Source organism: Rhamphochromis sp. 'chilingali' (assembly GCF_963969265.1).
Source record: "Rhamphochromis sp. 'chilingali' genome assembly, chromosome: 1".
Taxonomy (NCBI): domain Eukaryota; kingdom Metazoa; phylum Chordata; class Actinopteri; order Cichliformes; family Cichlidae; genus Rhamphochromis; species Rhamphochromis sp. 'chilingali'.
This window is the reverse complement of record NC_137929.1, coordinates 20,900,944-20,919,212: the sequence shown is the minus strand read 5'-3', so window position 1 is coordinate 20,919,212 and position 18,269 is coordinate 20,900,944. Positions and strand designations below refer to the sequence as shown.

Sequence of the window (18,269 nt, the reverse complement as noted above, 5' to 3'; positions counted from 1 at the left end):
CACTGCAGTTATTGAAAATAATATTTTATGTCACTGTACACACACACACTTGATGGAGAAGGCCAAATTGTTCTTGTCATCATCGGGGCTGAGAGAAAATTAAAGTCTGGCTCCCAGAGAACGTGCAGACATGACGTGACTGGCAGGTTGAAGTGGATACTTCACACACGGACAATTTATGACAGAAATAACCTGCCAGACGTTTCAATCATCTCGATTTCCTTCATGTTTTTCTTTTTTTATAGTGTGGGGGCTCGCAGAGCATCTGTTGACAATAACAGCTACCCAAGTGTAATTACTATCAGAAGATAGCTGTCGTGACATTGCGTGTCGACGTGAACAGACAAGGCAATAACTCGTCACTTGTCATGTCTTTAAAATGTCGGTGGGGAGGACAAGAGAGCGGAGAAAGGTGAGAAAGGTGGGGAACGCTGCCGAAGGATAAACTATTTTCTATACTCATGTCCACGTCCAGGTGGTGGCAGGTGAGTTGTTCAATTGGAGAACAGGTTGACATCACGACAAGCACGCTGTCAAACACTGCTTGGGTAAACATGTCAGATTTGGAATGGTGGTGGTCTGTATGTAATCGCTTTTACTCGAGTGTTCACTGCAGTGGAACTTTGTAACCCTCCAGGTACATACCAACTACACAGTCATCTACATGACAAACTGCAGCCTCGTTAAAATCAGGCTCAAGGATTTAAAAGAAGCCTTTGTCACCTTGTCTAACAGCACTCATATCCTTCTTAACCGATTCATAATCCAATGGGTTGGTACGACTATTTTCTTTTTATTTCCTAATCAGACAATTTGACATTTACGCCCACTTTCCGCAGCAGTTGCCAGATGTGCGGAGGCGTGACAGTAGGCAGCGTTCTGAACTAGGTCTTATTTCCCTTTTTCCTTTTTTAAAATTCCTGATATGACTACCTCCATCTAATTTCAAATCGCAGAAGAGTTAAAATGTGCACTTGTGCATTTTGCCACATCTCTGTGACAGGAGGCTGTTCACTCAATCTAAAAAAATCTGCTATCAAATATAGTATAGAAGACACCCACACGTTAGCAGCTAGCACATTCAAAGAATTAAAAATGAGATCTTTACAAGCTGGCTATAGCTGGTATACACAGTAGAGGACACACGTACACGTTATTGGGCCAAAGAAGAAGACAATACACCTTTCAATTTCAAACCATAATGCCTTGGTAAAATGAGCACTCTCCTGCAAATGGACTCTGTCCTAGAACAAATGCCATCTCTTCTAGCTGCATAGAAACCTGGCTGTGACTGAACTGAACGCTCTGCTGTCAGGACAAAACTGCCCGCAAGAAAAACTTTCCAGATACGAAAGCAGTGAAGGCAGAACAAAATGAAAGGAGCAGAACTATCTCCCAAATCACCTCAGGGGTTAAGATGCAAAAAATAAAAAAAAATTGAGCTTTGACAGCGAAGATGAAGTCCGGTCAGGAGCTGTAGCCAGTGGCAACAGAGAGACAAAGAAATGGAAGACAGAAAAGGCGGCTCAACCTGTCTTTGAAACTTTATGCATGTGATAGTGCGCAGCTTAAATCTACACAACTCGATATGCGGGGCATTTTTCTAATGTCGGGGCAAATTAATTAACCAAATATCTCAGCGCTTTGTTATGCTCCCTGCTCTTATCGAGAGGCTAATTATCACTATCAGCTTCCTCTGTACGTCAGTGGGATTATTAGGCTAATCACAAAGCTTTTCCCTTTGGAGACAAGGTTTTCACTCTTCGACAGAACAAAGCTGTTATTGTCCTCCAATGACACGGTGACAGCGATGAAGCGAATCAGCATTTGTACTTGAAATGTTAGAGTAAAGCCATCGTTAACAGGCTCAGAGTTTGTGCTAGGTAGGTGGGTCTCTCAGGTGCTTCCCCTGCACTGGTTTAGTTATGTTGAACCAGTGATTGAGCTGACTGTCAATTTAAAAAAAGCAAAAACACACCCTCAAAAGCTGTTGTGCATTGGTAGTCTGGAGCTATTTTGTTGCTGCAATTTTCCCACAACCTGTCTCACACCACTACATTCCTCGGGATGATTTTAGAAAATAAACTAATCCCTGAGAAAGTGTGAACATGTTACATTTAGCATGTACACTTATATACCACAACATTAAAACCACCTAATACTGGGTAGTGCTTCCGATTGCTTTCAAGAGTGCATGCAGAAACATGCACGTTTGCATGCGCTGGGAAGTTAGCAGTGGATCGTTTGGGGCTGGTGGGTTGTTCAGGATTGTTGCGGTCCATTTTGCTAATGCGGGTTTTGATCCGAGTCCAAATCAGAGCCTTCGATTTTTGAGAAGAGGGTTCTTGGTCTGAAACAATGCTAAGGCAGGTGATACGTGTCAAAAAAATCCACACATTTTACAGCAGAAAATAGCAATTTAAAAATATTGTCAGTCTTATTCACTTTCCCTCTCTGAGGCTTTAATGTTGTGGCTGATAGGTGTAGAATGTAATGTAATGATAATGAACCATGAGAAAGTTATTGCTGTAGTGCATTCTGGTGTGCTGAGGCTAAAAACATGATGTTGCCACATCTGTACAGTGAGGTTCTCCCTGTATTCCTGTTATTTTTTTTGTTATTTTTTTTTTTACCAAAACAAAAACCATTAAATTGGAGGGACGCTGCTGTTCTCACAACGCTAAAAACATCTGCTGAGCCAGGGAATATTGGACATTGCCGATCAAGAAACTTTAGCAGACATTCTGGAGAGTTAGATGAGAACATCAGTAGCACTTTCATTTCAGTGTGGAATCCATGAAGCCAGGTAAACTAAGCAAAAACAAAATTGCTCCTGTCAAAGGTAACAAGTCCATCTAGAACTTTAAGTGTCAATCAGCATTAAATTCGACTGGAAAAGCACCAAGTTCTTCTTAAGTCATCAGCTGGTAGGTTAACAACCACTGAGTGACCAGACGTCACTGCAGAGGGATAAAACAGAAAATGCTTTTTGTGTGGCCTTCACAGATCTCTGGAATGTTTTCCTTGGACTAACTTTTCCATATTGTTCCATGTTAAGCAATCTGCTTTGCGAATGAATGATAATAAGGATGGTTTCAATCTTCACATGTAACTCTCTAGGGAGGGGGGAAAATGAAGCATCTGGCTCATATTTACTCAGACATTAAATTTTGGTACATGAAGAAACTCAGAATCATGGGTTGTGAGACTGATAACGCCTACAAATTAAGCAGACTTTTTTGTAAAGTACTTTAAAACACTTTTAAAGTACTTTGTTGAACCTCTTATAGGTGGCGGTGATTAGACAGTATTTCTAACAAAATCTGAGAACCATATGTTCAAATACTCTGTGTGATTGTGTCAGTTTGCTCTGTGTTGTTCTGTTCTGGCACTTTGAGGAGGTAAAAACAATGCATTTGCAAACAGCCTTTGTCCCAGGACTTACACAGTCACAGTGGCATTCTTTGGCATATGACGGGAATGCGGAGGGCACCCCTGTCTTGTTTCCTGTGCTGTGTCGCCTGCCAGCCTGAATGAATCTGCCAATTCCTGGCATTTCCCACAGAATGTGACTGGAATGTTATCTGCTTCCAAGTGGAATGCCTGGGTCACGGTTTCATCTCGGATTTCTTGAGCGACCTAGTATCCACTCAGAGTGCTTTCTCCCATAATGCAACACGCAGACGCAGTTTAAAAAAAAAAAAACAGTAAGCTTTCCTTGAACAATGAGTCTAGACATACATGCAGACGATATTTTTCTTACACTGCAATGCTAAGCTGATTTGCAAATTTAAGCCAGATTCGTAGCATCTTCCCTACACACCAGATTAACCATTCAAAGAGCCTTGAAAAGATATATATTAAAAACACTTCACGAAATAAGGCACTCCAATTTTCCATTGTCCTGAAGGCGTTCAGTCTGCAGAGAGGTAGAGGCAGATGAAGCTGTGCAAGTCGCCTTATCCACCTCTGCATTGTCACAATGCTTCAAAGGTAAGGGGAGATGAAAGCAGTTGATATGAGCAGTCTGATAGAATCTGAAGATGGGGCTAGTGATCTGTATCCTGCTCCTTCAAAGGGATAGAGAAACAGAGGAAAAAAGAGAGAGAATGAAATGGGCACCAGCTATTGGTTCACAGGCAGCTATCCCACAATTCATTGTACCACCTTTCACTGGCTTTCTGGTTTCCAAAGCAGCAGGCTGGTGTATAAATAAGACCTGTGATGATTGGTGCTCCCAAAGGGGAAAACCTCCCTTGGTAGGTTGAGTCATGAGTGTGCATGTTTTTTTTAATTTTTTATATAACATCCGAATCCTTGTTCCGAAGTAGGACATAGTAGTGGAAACGGTCCTGGACTGTGCTCCTGCAATCAAATCCAGGCTCATATCATTGAGAATAAACCCCTTGTCGGGGCAAGGCTGGATTCAGAACCTGTCGTCTTTGAGTTGCGTCGGAGACTTGAATGGCTTGAGCCCCAGTATCCTGCGGGGGTGAGCCCTCTCTTTGGTGCCATCCAGAGGCTTGTTGCAGGCCCCGCAGCCAAAGTCAATAAGGGCCGAGTCAGCTGAGTTAATGGGTGCTATACGGAACGAGGGCAGCGTGGGAGAGCCGTTGGCAGAACATGGGGCAGAACGTGATGTGGGAAAGGGAGCTGAGAAGGGGTCAAAGGGTGAGGCACCATCCGAACCACTTGACGGATCAGCCTTGAGGGCAAAGGGGTCGCAGTCAGGAGAGGGGAAAGGGTCACAGTTGGTGAAGGGGTTGGTGGGTGACGGCTGATAGCTCAGTAAGTTGCTTTCTGAGCGGTGTGGGCTGCGCCCACCACCTGAGTTTCCACCACCTGCTGAGATAAAGCTCCAAGGGTCGATGCGGGGGCGGATGGGAGATGGGCGGGGCCGAGGAATGACGCTGACCTCCAGGCGGCGTGTTTTGGGGCTCCAGAGCGCAGGGTTGGGGTGGAGAGCCTTGTCATCAAAGTCCTGTGTGTCTTGGCACAAAGGCAGGTCTAAAACTGAAAAGCACATAAAAGGAAAGAAAAACATTAACGAGGCACTGAAAGACAGTATCTGTCCGAAAAACACTGGAAACATTTCAAAACACTGTTTTTTGTCAAGTATATGTAAGGTGAATATAATGTGGTGGGGTGTGCAATTTCAACTGTTTGCAACTGGAGTACAACATTTTGACAAGGTGCTAAAAATTCCAAGTGCACAGCAAGCTGCTGGCGACGATTCGTCGCTGAGCGCCTGACACTTTTTCAAGTCATTCAGAGTTCATAAGCAGTCAGTACAACACTGTGCTCATTACTGTCCCAGTGGACCCCAACCAACAACACACTTCCTTCACTGTTTGTACAAGTGCTGAACAACAAGTGAGCAGAAGTTAATGCTTGGAGGAACATTTTGTTCACTGTAGGTCTACCAGTTAAGAAACAATCAGTAGCAAGACCCACTTCAAGAAGGATTTTGACATTACCTCTGTGGATACTCAGTATCGTAGCAACCAGTGTCTCAACTGAAAAAATATTGTTGCAAATCTCTCTGAAAGCTCTGATTTTTCAGAAGAGATGGCAAAACTAAAAACCTTTTGGACCCCGTTGGACAGAGGCCCTAACTTAAGATGACCCTGCTGACATCATGAGCGTTAGTGAATTGAGGAAGTTGCCATTTCCTCATGCGGAGCTGTACTCTCCTTAATGGCTTAACCTTTTCACAAATACACAATATGAGAAAAAGGCTTCATATTCAACATATTAAACATCTTCATCATTTTGTCTTCAACTGTCTTGGTAGAAAAGTTTAATTGTTAATCTGCAAATGACTCTCAGAGTACTGCAGAACTGCCCCAGTGCGCTCTCAAACACTCCTCTCCAACCAAACTCTGCCAAACCGTGTGTGATGAAAGTGATCCAAACAGTAATATGAAATCGGTACATTACTGTTCCAAGAAGAAATGGAACAATTACCAGCACAGAATGCTGATGCAATTAGTTTAAATTAAGTATAACATAGTACAATGTAGCTCTTTGACAAAGCAGCAACAATGGCAAGCAGAGAGTGTAAATTAGTACCGACAGGAACATTAAACTCAGTATAAATCAGTCTGAATGAACATTTGCTAGTTCCAAATGTGATGTGTCTGCCAAATGGCATTATTTACATCAACAGCAACTCTCCAAGGCTGCTAAGCTATTCAGCTGACAAGAAAAGAGCAATCAAGAGTCACATGAGAGCAGGAACAAAAGTAAAGAAAAAAGCAGAGGAAGGAATCCTCTGAATTTGTCTCTTTCACATGCACATTCTCCACCAATAACCTTGTGGCAGTGTGTCTATGCATCTGAGCCTGAGTCATTACAGCCAATAAACATAATAAGATGTTTAGCTAAAACACTCGCTGTTTAATTATGTGTGGCTTTTTAGCCGGATATAACGGGCGCACATGTTTCGGGAGATCATGGCTGTTAGCAACGGAGCAGGCGAGGCTCGTCTGCTCAGTACCTGCGGGTAGAGCTGGGGAAAAAAACCTCTCTGTGGAGAATCCAAGGCTTTGTGACTCAATCGGACCATATATAGAGTGTGAAATGTTACCCAGGGGCACTCTTAAAGCCTTCCTGAAGCCCACTCGCTCACAGAACAACCAATGCTCATGCCTCCGTCATTACAGATCTGAAGTGTGTCAATGTGTTTCTGATGCATATTAGCCTTCGGAGGGATAAAACAAAACGTGACTATACTGTAAAATTAAAACGCTGATTAAACACAAAGAATTCATTTAAACACAAACCACGACACGTTTCATAGAAGCGATGCTGAACTTCAGCCAAATTCCCAATCTACCCGAGCCAGTGAGGTCAAGAATAGATTAGTGGGAATTTTGAATGTGCTGCGACCTCAGCTGTGATGCCTCATGTTTCCCATTCATCTAAAGAAAACTGTCTGTCTTGGAAAGGGGTGGGCAACAAGAGAGGACTGGACGGTAGCTTTGCTTCGCAAGTATTAGCAGTGAAGGATGAAGGGCCAGCTGTTACCTGAGATATGCAAATAGGCAGAAGAAAAAGCTTTGATGTAAATGAAAAAGCTCATACAGCACTGAAGCCTCTGTTGTGCCAGAAAGATCTTGCTAAAGAAAAAATAAAAAGGCACAATAATTCTAAGGAACTGTGAGGGAACATTGTAATGCTGAGGCGGTACATTATTCAAGGCAAAGGCTGGATCAGAATTGCAGGCTGTCCTGTAGACACACTCTGAGGAATGCAGATGAATTATACAGCTAAATTAAAACAACAAACAAATTATTTTACCAATCTGGAGACGACACTGCTTTAAAAACTGCACTTTTATCAAGCAAAAATATGTACAAGATGCAATTTGCTTCCTACATGACCCATAATGAAGCTTTAACGTAAGGTCAATATGGGAGTAATCACATAATGTGTTCGGCTACTTTTCTGTTTACATGTCTAACACTTTCCCACACTGTCCATCTGATTACTGACATCATTACTCGAGTCCAATCATCTTCTCGCCTGCCTTCTTGGAACCAATCAGCCTGGTTTAAATCTGTGCTCTTGGTCATCCTCCCTTTCAGACTGTCTCCTCCCCATCTCCACCTCAGAAACCTCGGCCAGAGCTCTGCTTAAGCCTCAGTCTTCATCTTCACCACCATCAGTGTCTAGACTCCGGGGGGTCCTGTCCTAAATCCTATCACTCCTGGGATTCTATTCTGCCATGATGGGTCATCGGAGTCTAATTGCCAAATAATTAATTTCTCTCTCCCAATAAATTACGTTCAGTTCTTCCAAGTTATCTCTTCTTATTGAAAAGCAACTTAAAGAAGACCAATTATGCTTTTCTGTATTTTCTGAATATGTATAACATTATGACTAGGGATGGGTACCGATTTCACGGTAGTAATCAGACTGAAAAGCTTTATTTATGCTTTATTTCTGTGCTTTTTTTTCCCTGAGATGTCATACACTTTGGATTCTAGCCAATCATTTTACCTTTCCGAGGATAGTAGGCGGGCCCAGGTACGTACGCTCTTTTAGAGAAGAGCTACAGATTAAAAATGCCCAAGGCGAAGCGATCAATGTCTGGCTGTACTTCACAGCAAAAGATGCAAACTCAGCAGCCTGCAACAAGTGCTTTAAGCTGATACTGTGCAAAGGAGGTAACTCCTCGAATCTGATGAAACACCTGGCGACGCATAGCGTTTCTTTAAAAGCCGAGAAATGCACCGCATTTGATAGCTTGCTGCAAGACCTCACACCGAGCGCATCTACTGCGGGTGTGTGGTGCCTGTTATCGGACCCGGAGTTAGCAACATCCCCCAAGAACCCGAAGAGGAGAGTCCTGGCCCCTAGCCCTGCCAGTGTAGCAGAAATGATGAGGATGATGATGGCAGCAGCAGCCGTTCTTCTCTGGGTGAGTAGTTTAATGTTGTTCCTGTGTAATTTATGTTGAGTAGGCTAACCACATTATTAAATTAATGCATGTAAGGTGAACTAGCAAACACCGTCGTAGTTACATGCGTCTGTCTTCTTGTTTGATGGCAGATACTCCCTGCACCTTGGCCAAAAAGGCTAAAATGACCAAAGAAAGAGGGAAACAGTTAAACATGAGAGGTTTTTGGACAAAGTTTATGTTCTCCATTCTTTAAGCACCGGTTCGAGCACAGTTTAAGCACCGGCACCGTTTCAAAAGTACCATTGTACGTTTCCATTGTTTAAGCACTGCTTCCAGCCAAGAGTGATACCATTTATGCCCATAGCTGCAGAAAAGGCACACATTGTTATCTTTTTACAAAAAAAACAGCTGAACATGAGAGGTTTTTGGACAAAGTTTGTGTTTTCCATTGTTTAAGCACCGGTTCCAACCAAAGGAGGTATCTTGTATCAACAGAAAAGGCTAACTTGGTTATCATTTTGCAGGAAAAAAGAGACTGTTAAAAATAAAAACATAAGAGGTTTTTGGACAAAGTTTATGTTCTCCATTCTTTAAGCACCGGTTCGAGCACAGTTTAAGCACCGGCACCGTTTCAAAAGTACCGGTTTGGCACCGATATCGGATAAAACCTAAACGATACCCATCCCTAATTATGACCAGTGACAGGTGAAGTGAATAACACGGATTATCTCTTCGTCATGGCAGCTGTTAGTGGGTTGGATATGTTAGAGAGCAAGTGAACATTCTGATTTCAAAGTTGATGTGTCAGAGACAGAAAAGTATGCAAGGGTAAGGATTTGAGCAAGTCTGACAAGCACCAAACTGTAATGGTTGGACGACTGAGTCAGAGCATCTTCCAAAACTGCAGCTCTTGTGGGCTGTTCTCAATCTGTGGTGGTCAGTGTCTATGAAAAGTGGTCCAAGGAAGGAACAGTGGTGAACCAGAGACGTGGTTACAAGCAGCCAAGGCTCACTGACACAGATGTGGTCCAATGCAACAGATGAGCTGCTGTAGCTCAGATTGCAGAAGAAGTTCATTGTAGATAGAAAGGTGTCAGAATACACAGAGCATCGCAGTTCTTTGCCAATTTTTGAAGCAAAAGGGGACTAATGCAATATTAGACAAGTGGTCCCTTTCCCACCGGCTACTCAAGCCTTTTGTTTTGAAGGCAAGCCAATCAGAAGAAAACAGATAAAAGCAAGGGGGGCTTAAAGGGAGAGGAGCTAAAAGACGGCATACGAAACAAGATAAATATAAATAACATTGATAAATATAATTATATATTAAGTGTCATAAGGACTGTTTTGATCTGTGAATCATACAGCTCTAGTCAAATCAAGAATGCATATAGCAGGTCTCCTTTAATCCAGTTTTGTTCATTCTGTACTTTCTGTCTCACAGTAATAAAAACATCTTTTTTTTTACTTTATTTTCTGATGGGGTTGCCTGTGTAAAACAAACTCGGACCAACCTAGCTGAGAAGCGTGCAGGCCTTGGCTGGACCTCCTCCTCCTGTCAGCTCTGTGTTCCCAGGAGTCACTGCTCAGCTCCCCGTTACTGGAACTGTAAGTGGGGGTCCACTCCCCTGGGCTGGTCCTGTCGTGCTGCATGGAGGCACTGCTGGGACTCTGCGGACTGTGTGGCGTCCGGTGGCTGCTCCTCTCGCGGGGGTTTGGTGGAGGCGGTGTCAGGGGTAAAGGCTTTAGTTCTTGGTATTGCAGCGCTAAATCCAACAGGGGTCTGGGGAGCGGCTCCGAGGTGGAGAAGGTGATGAGATCGTCCACTACTGGAGGGTCTGAAATGAGGGGCCTAGGATGAGAAATCTCAAGTTCAGAGAGGCTGCGGCCCTCTAAGCAAGGTGGGTGAGTTCGAGGTGGCACTCTTGGGGGAATATCCAGGCAGCGACCAAGTCCTATGGAGGCAAGCAGGGAGCCGCTGCCCAGCAGGGCTCGGTGGGTGCTGTTAATCAGGCCACCGAGAGGCCCCCTCTCAGGCCTTGGAGAGCTAGCTGGGGAAGAACTCCCTTCCTCACTGCCCGAGTCTCCTTGAGACAGAGGAGGCCACGGGCTATCCTTCACCGATGAGCCTGCGGAAAAAGAAAGGTTTTAAAAAGACACAAGGAGAGCCCAAAATAGAAGAAGAGGAATACTCAATGTATTTATAATTCATTTAGCTTCGATTCATAATTCACGGTCATGGCAGAGAGAATTAGAAAGGAGGCTAAGTGGAAGATAAGGTGGTAAAGCTGGTGGTGAAGGGCAGTGGATACCATTCTGAGCAGGTGTAGGGGTTGGCGTGACGGGTCGGTACTCCTCAAAGTCATCCTTGGAGTCTCCATTCTCATTGCTGTCTGCCTTCAGGAGCTTAGCTCTCATCGACAAGCTGAAAACAGGAAAGATTTCAACTTAAGCATGGTGATGGTTAAGCATATCAAATCCATACACACAGAAGGAATAAGCAATTCTGCCGTACCTGCTTTCCTGGGGACTAAGGCGCAGGACTTTAGGACTTTTGGGACTTTTGGGGCTCTGTGGCCTCCAATGAGGGCTCAACCTGAGGTCTCCGTTGACTTGTTTATGAGAAGAGGTATCCAGGGAGGGCCGGACTGGGCTGAGACCGAAAGTCCTGCTGTTGTCACTGGGTACTGCAGAGAAGAGGGGAGAGAATACAATCAGTATGAGCTCGTTTATTATCAGCTTAGTTGCGTTCTAATCGGGTGAGTACGATCATCTCTAACACAGTTGACTTTAGAGCTACAATTCATGAAACTTGAATTTAAATGAAAGTTTAAGCTCCAGCGGACTTTAAAACAGATCATGTGACCACAGCCTATACCACAATAACAGCCGAACAGTCACAGGGCAGAAAGTGTGAAAAAAGGTGCCAAAGTTATCTGGGGGGTGAGCTCCAATGCAAACTTCTGATTAAAGCTGGCACTGCACCTGCCAGACACTGGCGGCACACCAGCGGGCTCGTGCTGCTAACACAAAGTGTGTGAACAGCGCGTGAACTTTCAGCCAGCCTGGGCTCTACTGTCACAACACATATGGACTCCATCACACCCTTCCTAAGGCCTCGAGGATCCTTCTCAGCATGTCAACACCCAACAAGCCAGAAGAGCTATAAGTGGAATGGGCACCACAGTTACATACTGCACATGTCAAGGTGAAAACTTTGAAGCTGTCAGTTTATTCCATTGAGTTGTGGTTCTGTTTTTATCCCCAGTGTTTTGCGCTGCCATTTCATTTCAGCTTCAGAAATGGGAAAAGTAAATATGCTCTCTGATTGGACATGCTGTATTATGTCCTTTGGCCTGTACTGCGGCAGAGGCCTGGCTGATGCACTTTACCGCCCGTCACTCTCCAGCACTATGTTTTCAAAGCAAGCACAGGAGGCAGATGATAGTGCTGGCGTTACGATTTTATAAAGATCACACTGTGGCTCCCCATCCCCAGCCTTTTCCTCTCTGAACTCTTTTCCTTTTTCAGTGTGCCTCTATTAATATCAACATGCTTTCATAGAATATATTTTCTCATCATTTTGTAAAGCTCACAGGTTTTCTCCTCTGCCCCACGCTGATCAAATCTTTCTATTAACAGTGAAAAAAATTAAGAGAAATGCTTCTACTGTTGTTCTGACAGGAAATATATTTTGTTAACGTATTAAAAAAAATCCACACACTCCTCCACACTGATATATTTTTATTTAACAAACAAAAAGGCCAAAAAGGTAAGCCTTTTATGGTTTTTGCACACATTTCTGCAGTGCTTCGGAGCCTAGATGTAAAAGTAAATGATACATTGCTTTCAACACAAGTTGGTGACATTGTGACACCGAGTTGATAACGGAATATTCAGAAATAGAGGTGGTTTTAGGTGTGAAAGTAAAATTGTGGACATCAGGAACTCCTCAGAATAGTGAGCAGCTGCCTTTTAAAAGGACACATCTCTACATATGACCGAAAAGGCTCTTTGCCTTTTTCCAGCTTGGGAGGAAAACACAGGGAATGGCGATCGCAGAGGCAACGACGTCTGCCTCGGGTAGATGTTGGAAGATGAAAATGTTTTATTGTTACAGTATATTTAACCTTTGCTACGTTGCACATTTTAAATGCTTTGGGATTTTAAGAAGCTTCTGAAAGGCGTCAGTGTGATCCTGACTGGATGCTATTGTAACAAACGTTAGCTGGTTACAGGCTACAGGGCTGCTGCAACACAGCCAGCACAATCATCTTCATGCTTTTTCCTTATTAACCTGACTTCTATCAATGTTTTGATTTTGCGCAAATGACAGCGTGGCGGCGATTCCCACGCTCTGTAGCATTTAGATCATCAATTAAAAGTCCAAATTTAGCCTGCTGTACCTCAGGTACTGGAACTGGAAGAAGGAAAAGGACTAATAGAACCAAATCTAATCCTGCCCCCGCAGATAGAAAAAATAAATAAATAAATGATGACAGCAGTATCCATAAGCTGCCAACACACATGACACAGCCAACCTACTGAGATGCTAAAAACACAAACTATTACAATCTCAGAGTTCAAAAACTCTCTAAAAATAAGAGGCAGTTTAATTTTCAACATATCTATTCAGTAAAAATATGGCACAGTGGAATCTAGCTCTGTGGACTAATGCAAATCAATTTGGCAGTTCTCTAGACAAATCAGTACGGGAGGCCCTTGCAATAAATCACTGCTTGCTACCGAGAGGGCAAGCATAAATATCCACTAAACACATTTTAATGACAGGCACACTCATGGCTTAGTGACTGCCATTAAGCAGAGTCATTAGGAAGTAAAGAAAACCAGCCTGCTACTTAATGAATAAATGAAGCTGGCAGATGTTTTAGATTGACTAACCACTTTATAGATAAATGTTTCACTGCAATTTGTGCTTTTATGTTAACCCGCGGTGGTAATTGTTTTGTGAAGTCTCTTTTATTGCCTGTTGCTACACCACAAAATTTCCTTTTGGGTTGTATTAAAACGCCCCGTGACCTGCTGGCTACAATTTCCCTCCGAAGGGAAAAATCTCGGGTGTTTGTCTAAGAAGCCGACAAGCAGGCGAGCAATGTAGATCTCTGCCGCTGTTGCAACCCTTTTCTCCTGGAGCAGTGAATTCCTCCCTGCTTATTTTTAATTCAGTAAACCGCACTGTAGCCACTACATGCATATAAAAACTGTAGACGCTTAAGTGCCTGGAAAACATAGCTGAATAGCTCCCCCCACTGCAGCACTGATGTAACTGCAATCAGCAGGGGAGCAGAGCAGGGCAGCGGCGGAAAAAAAAAAAAGCTGCTGAGAAGTGCTGAGCTGCTGAAAGGAAGTCAGATAATATTTGGACTGGAACACACTATTGAAAAGGGAAAAGGGTGTGTGTGAGAGAGACAGAGCAGTGAGGGGGAGAGAGAGAAAGGGAGCTGGGGCCCACAGGGAAATGGGAAGACAAAAAGATGAGTGGGTGGTTGAGAGCACATAAAAGGAGTAAATTTGGAAATGGAGACGAGTAATGTCGCAACAGAGTCTGTGTGTGCATGCAAGATGGTGAGAGACGTTATTCTTTTGCTTTTCTCAGCGCGTTGAGAAACGCCTCCACATACACTCGATATATATGTACGTAAAAACGACTGCACTCACACTGGATAGCGCGGAACCGCGGTCCAAAGGAAGGTGAGGAGCCCGAACCCAAATCGGGAGAGTTCCGCCTTTTCTCCAGGCCTGGGGATGCCTGCACCGTAATTTTATGTATGAAATCTGAAAGACACACAACAGGATGTAAGACATTCATAAAGTCAAGAAATGTCAGCTGTTTTTGAGGTTGCAACATTTTTTTTAGCTTCCTTATTTCTCTAAAGAAGCCAAGAGTTTGCTTTTGTAGAAATCGAGTGTTACACAAATTGTGATAGCAGTATTTCATTACATATCTATAAAACGCAGGAACTGAAGCAGACTTTAGCTGTCACACCTTCCACAGCCGATTTGTGCACTAATATGAGCCCCAACATGGCATTTCCCCCACGTTCTTTCAAACGCAATTGTATTTATCCTAGTACTCCTCATGTGTTCTTTGCAGTTATTACTGTCATAATAATTCCAAGTGATAACACATCAATTTGAAGTTTTCAGCGTTGAACCAAGCCAACCAGCAATGAAAGGACTCGTGACCATAAAAACATTTGATCTAGATAAAAAATTAATAAAAAAGAAAAGGTCAAAAATGGAAAAGGCACAAGACTGTTGAAATAGTTTTTAAAGTGAAGGAACTATTCATCCCACTGCAACCCACAGCAAATCCCAAATTCCACAGCAAATAACTTCCAACCCTCTTGAACTGAGTCCTTTTCATTAGTTTTGTATAGCAGCTTTTAATACACTTTGCAGTTTGTGGTGTGTGTAAAGCTTTGTTACTGATATGGTACAGTGCTTTGTTTGAGACTGCAATCACTGTTCTCACACTTTCTGAATTTTTCCCGCTCACTAAGCAACCTAATATTTGCAGTTTAAACGTTTCCATGGTTACGCCTCCACCAATCAGGGGCATTGCTTTTTTGATTTAGGATTGTGGGTAGAGTAGTTTTTTCGAGAGAGAAAAAAAACAAGGTTGATATCGTAGAGACCTGTGGTTTTTACAGGGGCATATATGGTATCACAGTCTCGCAGCTCACATCAAGTCTACTTTGGGTGCTTACAACATTATGGCTCACAATCAAAATCTCTCTGCAGAACACAAACAGGATTTTTATTTTTAAAATCTCACTGATGAGCTTTGATATAGGCAGATACATAATTGGAGGACTCACGAAAGACCTTACTCTTTCCATGTATCAAGCATTAAGGAAGCTACTAGTGGCAATGGCTGATAATGGCATGCTGATTAAAGTCCGTGTTTAACTACAACACTGATATTACTCAGAAAGGCCTGCAGGCCAATTAACACTATTCTATTCTACAGATAAACTGTAAAATTAATGAAAGACCTACATGTGGTGTCAGAAAGGAACCGCTACTGTTTGCTAAAGTTTGCTAGTGCATGTTGCTATGCTAATAGAGGTTAAACTAGCTAGCTAATTTAGCACATGAGGCAGCTAGCTTTAGCTAGTTAGCAAAAGTAGTGATTTTATGCAGAGTAACTGTTATGCAGTCGATAGACATGGAAGATAGGTGTATATGTTAAAAGCAGGACAAATTATTTACACTGTTACTATCCCAAAAATTTCACATTCATCTAAATTATTGCAAATCAGTCACCAATCTTGCTAGTGCTCAACTTGCTAAGGCAGCCTATCTGTTAAAAGGCCATATATGCAAAGCTTAACGAGTCTTCCTTAGTGAAGATTTTATGTTAAGATTGTATATTTCTGAAATGTTATGATTTAGATGTCTTACTTTTGTGTTTTAACACAGTTACAAAGTATCCCATGCTTTACTTTCTCAGATATTTTTGAATATGTGTGTATGTGGGGAAAAAAATATCCCAAAAAGGACACATAAGTATGTTCCAGCTACTGAACCCCCTCCAAAAAGCCCACAATATATATGTTACTGCAGGGTATAAAGTGCAAGTTTAATATAGGATGGAGAAAAAGACAATAATAATATTGGTGGGAAAAGGGCAAAAAAAGAGAAAGGGATTCAGGCACATACTGTAAGAAGGAAAATAAAACCAGTGGCCAGGGAGCTAAAGAGGAAAAGGAACAAGACAAAATGGGTGAGGAAGGTATGCTTAAAAAGAAAGAGGGAGAGAGAGGCACAGAGTGAGAGCAAGAAAGTGAGAGAGGCCAGCCAGCAGTCTGTCCATGGACAGGAAGTGTCGAGGCGTGGTTGGCTCACTCTCCCCTCTCATCAACCCCCCACCACTACCACCACATCACCGCCCTGCTGCTGCTGGGAAAGGCCTAACCACAACACACACATACACAGCGCGCATTTATGCATGCTTGCTCAGCCCAAAATACATGCTTTGAAACACTTGATGTGAACTGCTGCAGACTGTGTGACTTTGTGATAGCTCAGGACAAGAAACGGCAGTCAGGTGAGTAAGAGAAGAAAAAGAGGAGGGCAAAGTGAATCCTGGTCAGAGTAGATATCAGCAAGTCAGACCTGTGATCCACCTTTAAATTATTTATTTATTTTTAGATGGGGAGGGGAGCTGCTGAAAAAAAGATTTAAAAATGACAAACTTTTTTATAATAGCGCAAAACTGCACCTATCTGCAGCCTCTCTTTCAAAATGTCAATCTTTACATGAGTTCAGCCCTGATAGCAATTTTCCAAGGAGCCGTGCTACAAAAATACCAGTCGTGCCACAAAAACTCTCCCTCACTTCCTTCTCACTGCTCTCTTGCATGTGTTTTTTTGGACTGTTGTTATTTTTTGCTTGTTGAGACTGACCAAGAAATCGAGTCTGATCTCTGACAGAACAAATCAAAGGTAGATAAGATGGATAGACGGATATAAGCCGACGCACCTTGGGGCATGCTGATCTTCTCGCCGTTCTTGGACTTGAGTTTGTGCTTTTTGAAGGTGCCCTTCCTCTTCTTGACATTAGGTTTCTCCTGGTTCTGGTTCAAGTGGAGGATGAGGAGGCTGAGCTCACGCTCGAACACATCCTGCTCCCACTGGGCCAGCTGTTGCTCACGCTGCCGCAGGAACTCTTCGTGAGATTTCTGCTCCAGAGCTGCTCGCTTTAGCTCCTCTTCACGGCATCGCAGCTCCTGATGGAGGGCGAAAGGCAAGTGAAAGAAAGTATTTAGAAGTGAATTAATATCAGCAGGTCTCGTGTGTGTGACTGAGGTTATGCAAATTTACAGTTTAATGAAACAAAATTCTGAGAAAATTGGTAGCAGTGAAAGCTATTATTATGCATGATGACTCACAGCTGCTCTTTGACATTTTATTTGATGGGTTTCTCCTCCTGGGATACTACACTAAATACTCTGTTAAATACTGTGCTGCTAAGAACACGGCTAGAGGGGCTTGGTGACCCCCAGGCCACAGAAATAAGGGAGAATAACAAAGACTGGCAAGACACCTCAGCTGCTGTGGCTCTTAGAGTTAGGGTGCTTTTCCAGAAACCCCTGAAACATACAATATTTGTTGAGGACTTTGGTTGTCCTGAGCTGTGGGATCTGCTCAAGCAGAGGGGATGAAAAGCCCACCTATGATGAGGCTGTGCTTAAAAATCAAAAATCCCACTATAATCCTGTTGTCATAAACAACTGTAGGCCTGACAGCTCCACCCTTCAACATTCATTGTGGAGTATATCCACTATCTCTCCTCTGCACATTTCCAAACCATCTCAACGTGAGCTGTCCGTCTGATGTACTTCTTTCTAATCTTGTCCCTTCTGGTCATCAACATCTTGATCGTCAACATCTTCAACCAGCCACCTCCAGCTCTCGCTCCTGTCGTTTTGTCAGTGCCACATGCCACAGCGGGTCTCACTACCACGTTGTAAACCTTCTTTTTCACTCTTGCTGCCATCCCTTTGTCACAAATCACTGCTGACACTCGTCTCCACCCACTCCACCCTGCCTGCTCTCTCTTTTTCATCCCACTTTTGCAGTGTCCATTCCTTTGGCTGGTTGACTCCAAGTATTTAAACTCACTGAGTGAAGTAACAAACTTACTGCCCCCAAAAGACCAATTCAGAGCCAGAATAAATCTCCAGCTGATGGTGTGTTGAACCATAATAAATCAACGAAACACATTAAAAGAAAAAACTGCACAGAAATGTCAACATGAACATTAACCCGGATCATGTGGTTAATGAAACATGTTCAGTTAAATGTCAGGAGTGGGCTTTGTGGATGACTTCATTTTA

The 18,269-nt window shown here is 43.1% G+C and overlaps 1 protein-coding gene across 1 annotated transcript in view; it reads right to left on the bottom strand.

The window, feature by feature from the left end:
* Window positions 1-1,583: 1,583 nt before the first annotated feature.
* The window catches only part of LOC308409023 (mitogen-activated protein kinase kinase kinase 11), a 47,481-nt gene continuing 30,795 nt past the window's right edge, over window positions 1,584-18,269 (bottom strand). The window contains exons 5-10 of the mRNA XM_080901543.1: window positions 16,913-17,159; window positions 14,084-14,200; window positions 10,920-11,091; window positions 10,717-10,829; window positions 9,919-10,533; window positions 1,584-5,013 (exon numbers count right to left, since the gene is read on the bottom strand). Of these exons, the coding sequence (XP_080757669.1) occupies window positions 4,427-5,013; window positions 9,919-10,533; window positions 10,717-10,829; window positions 10,920-11,091; window positions 14,084-14,200; window positions 16,913-17,159 (1,851 nt within the window). The 3' untranslated portion in view covers window positions 1,584-4,426. The remainder of the gene's footprint in view (window positions 5,014-9,918; window positions 10,534-10,716; window positions 10,830-10,919; window positions 11,092-14,083; window positions 14,201-16,912; window positions 17,160-18,269) is intronic.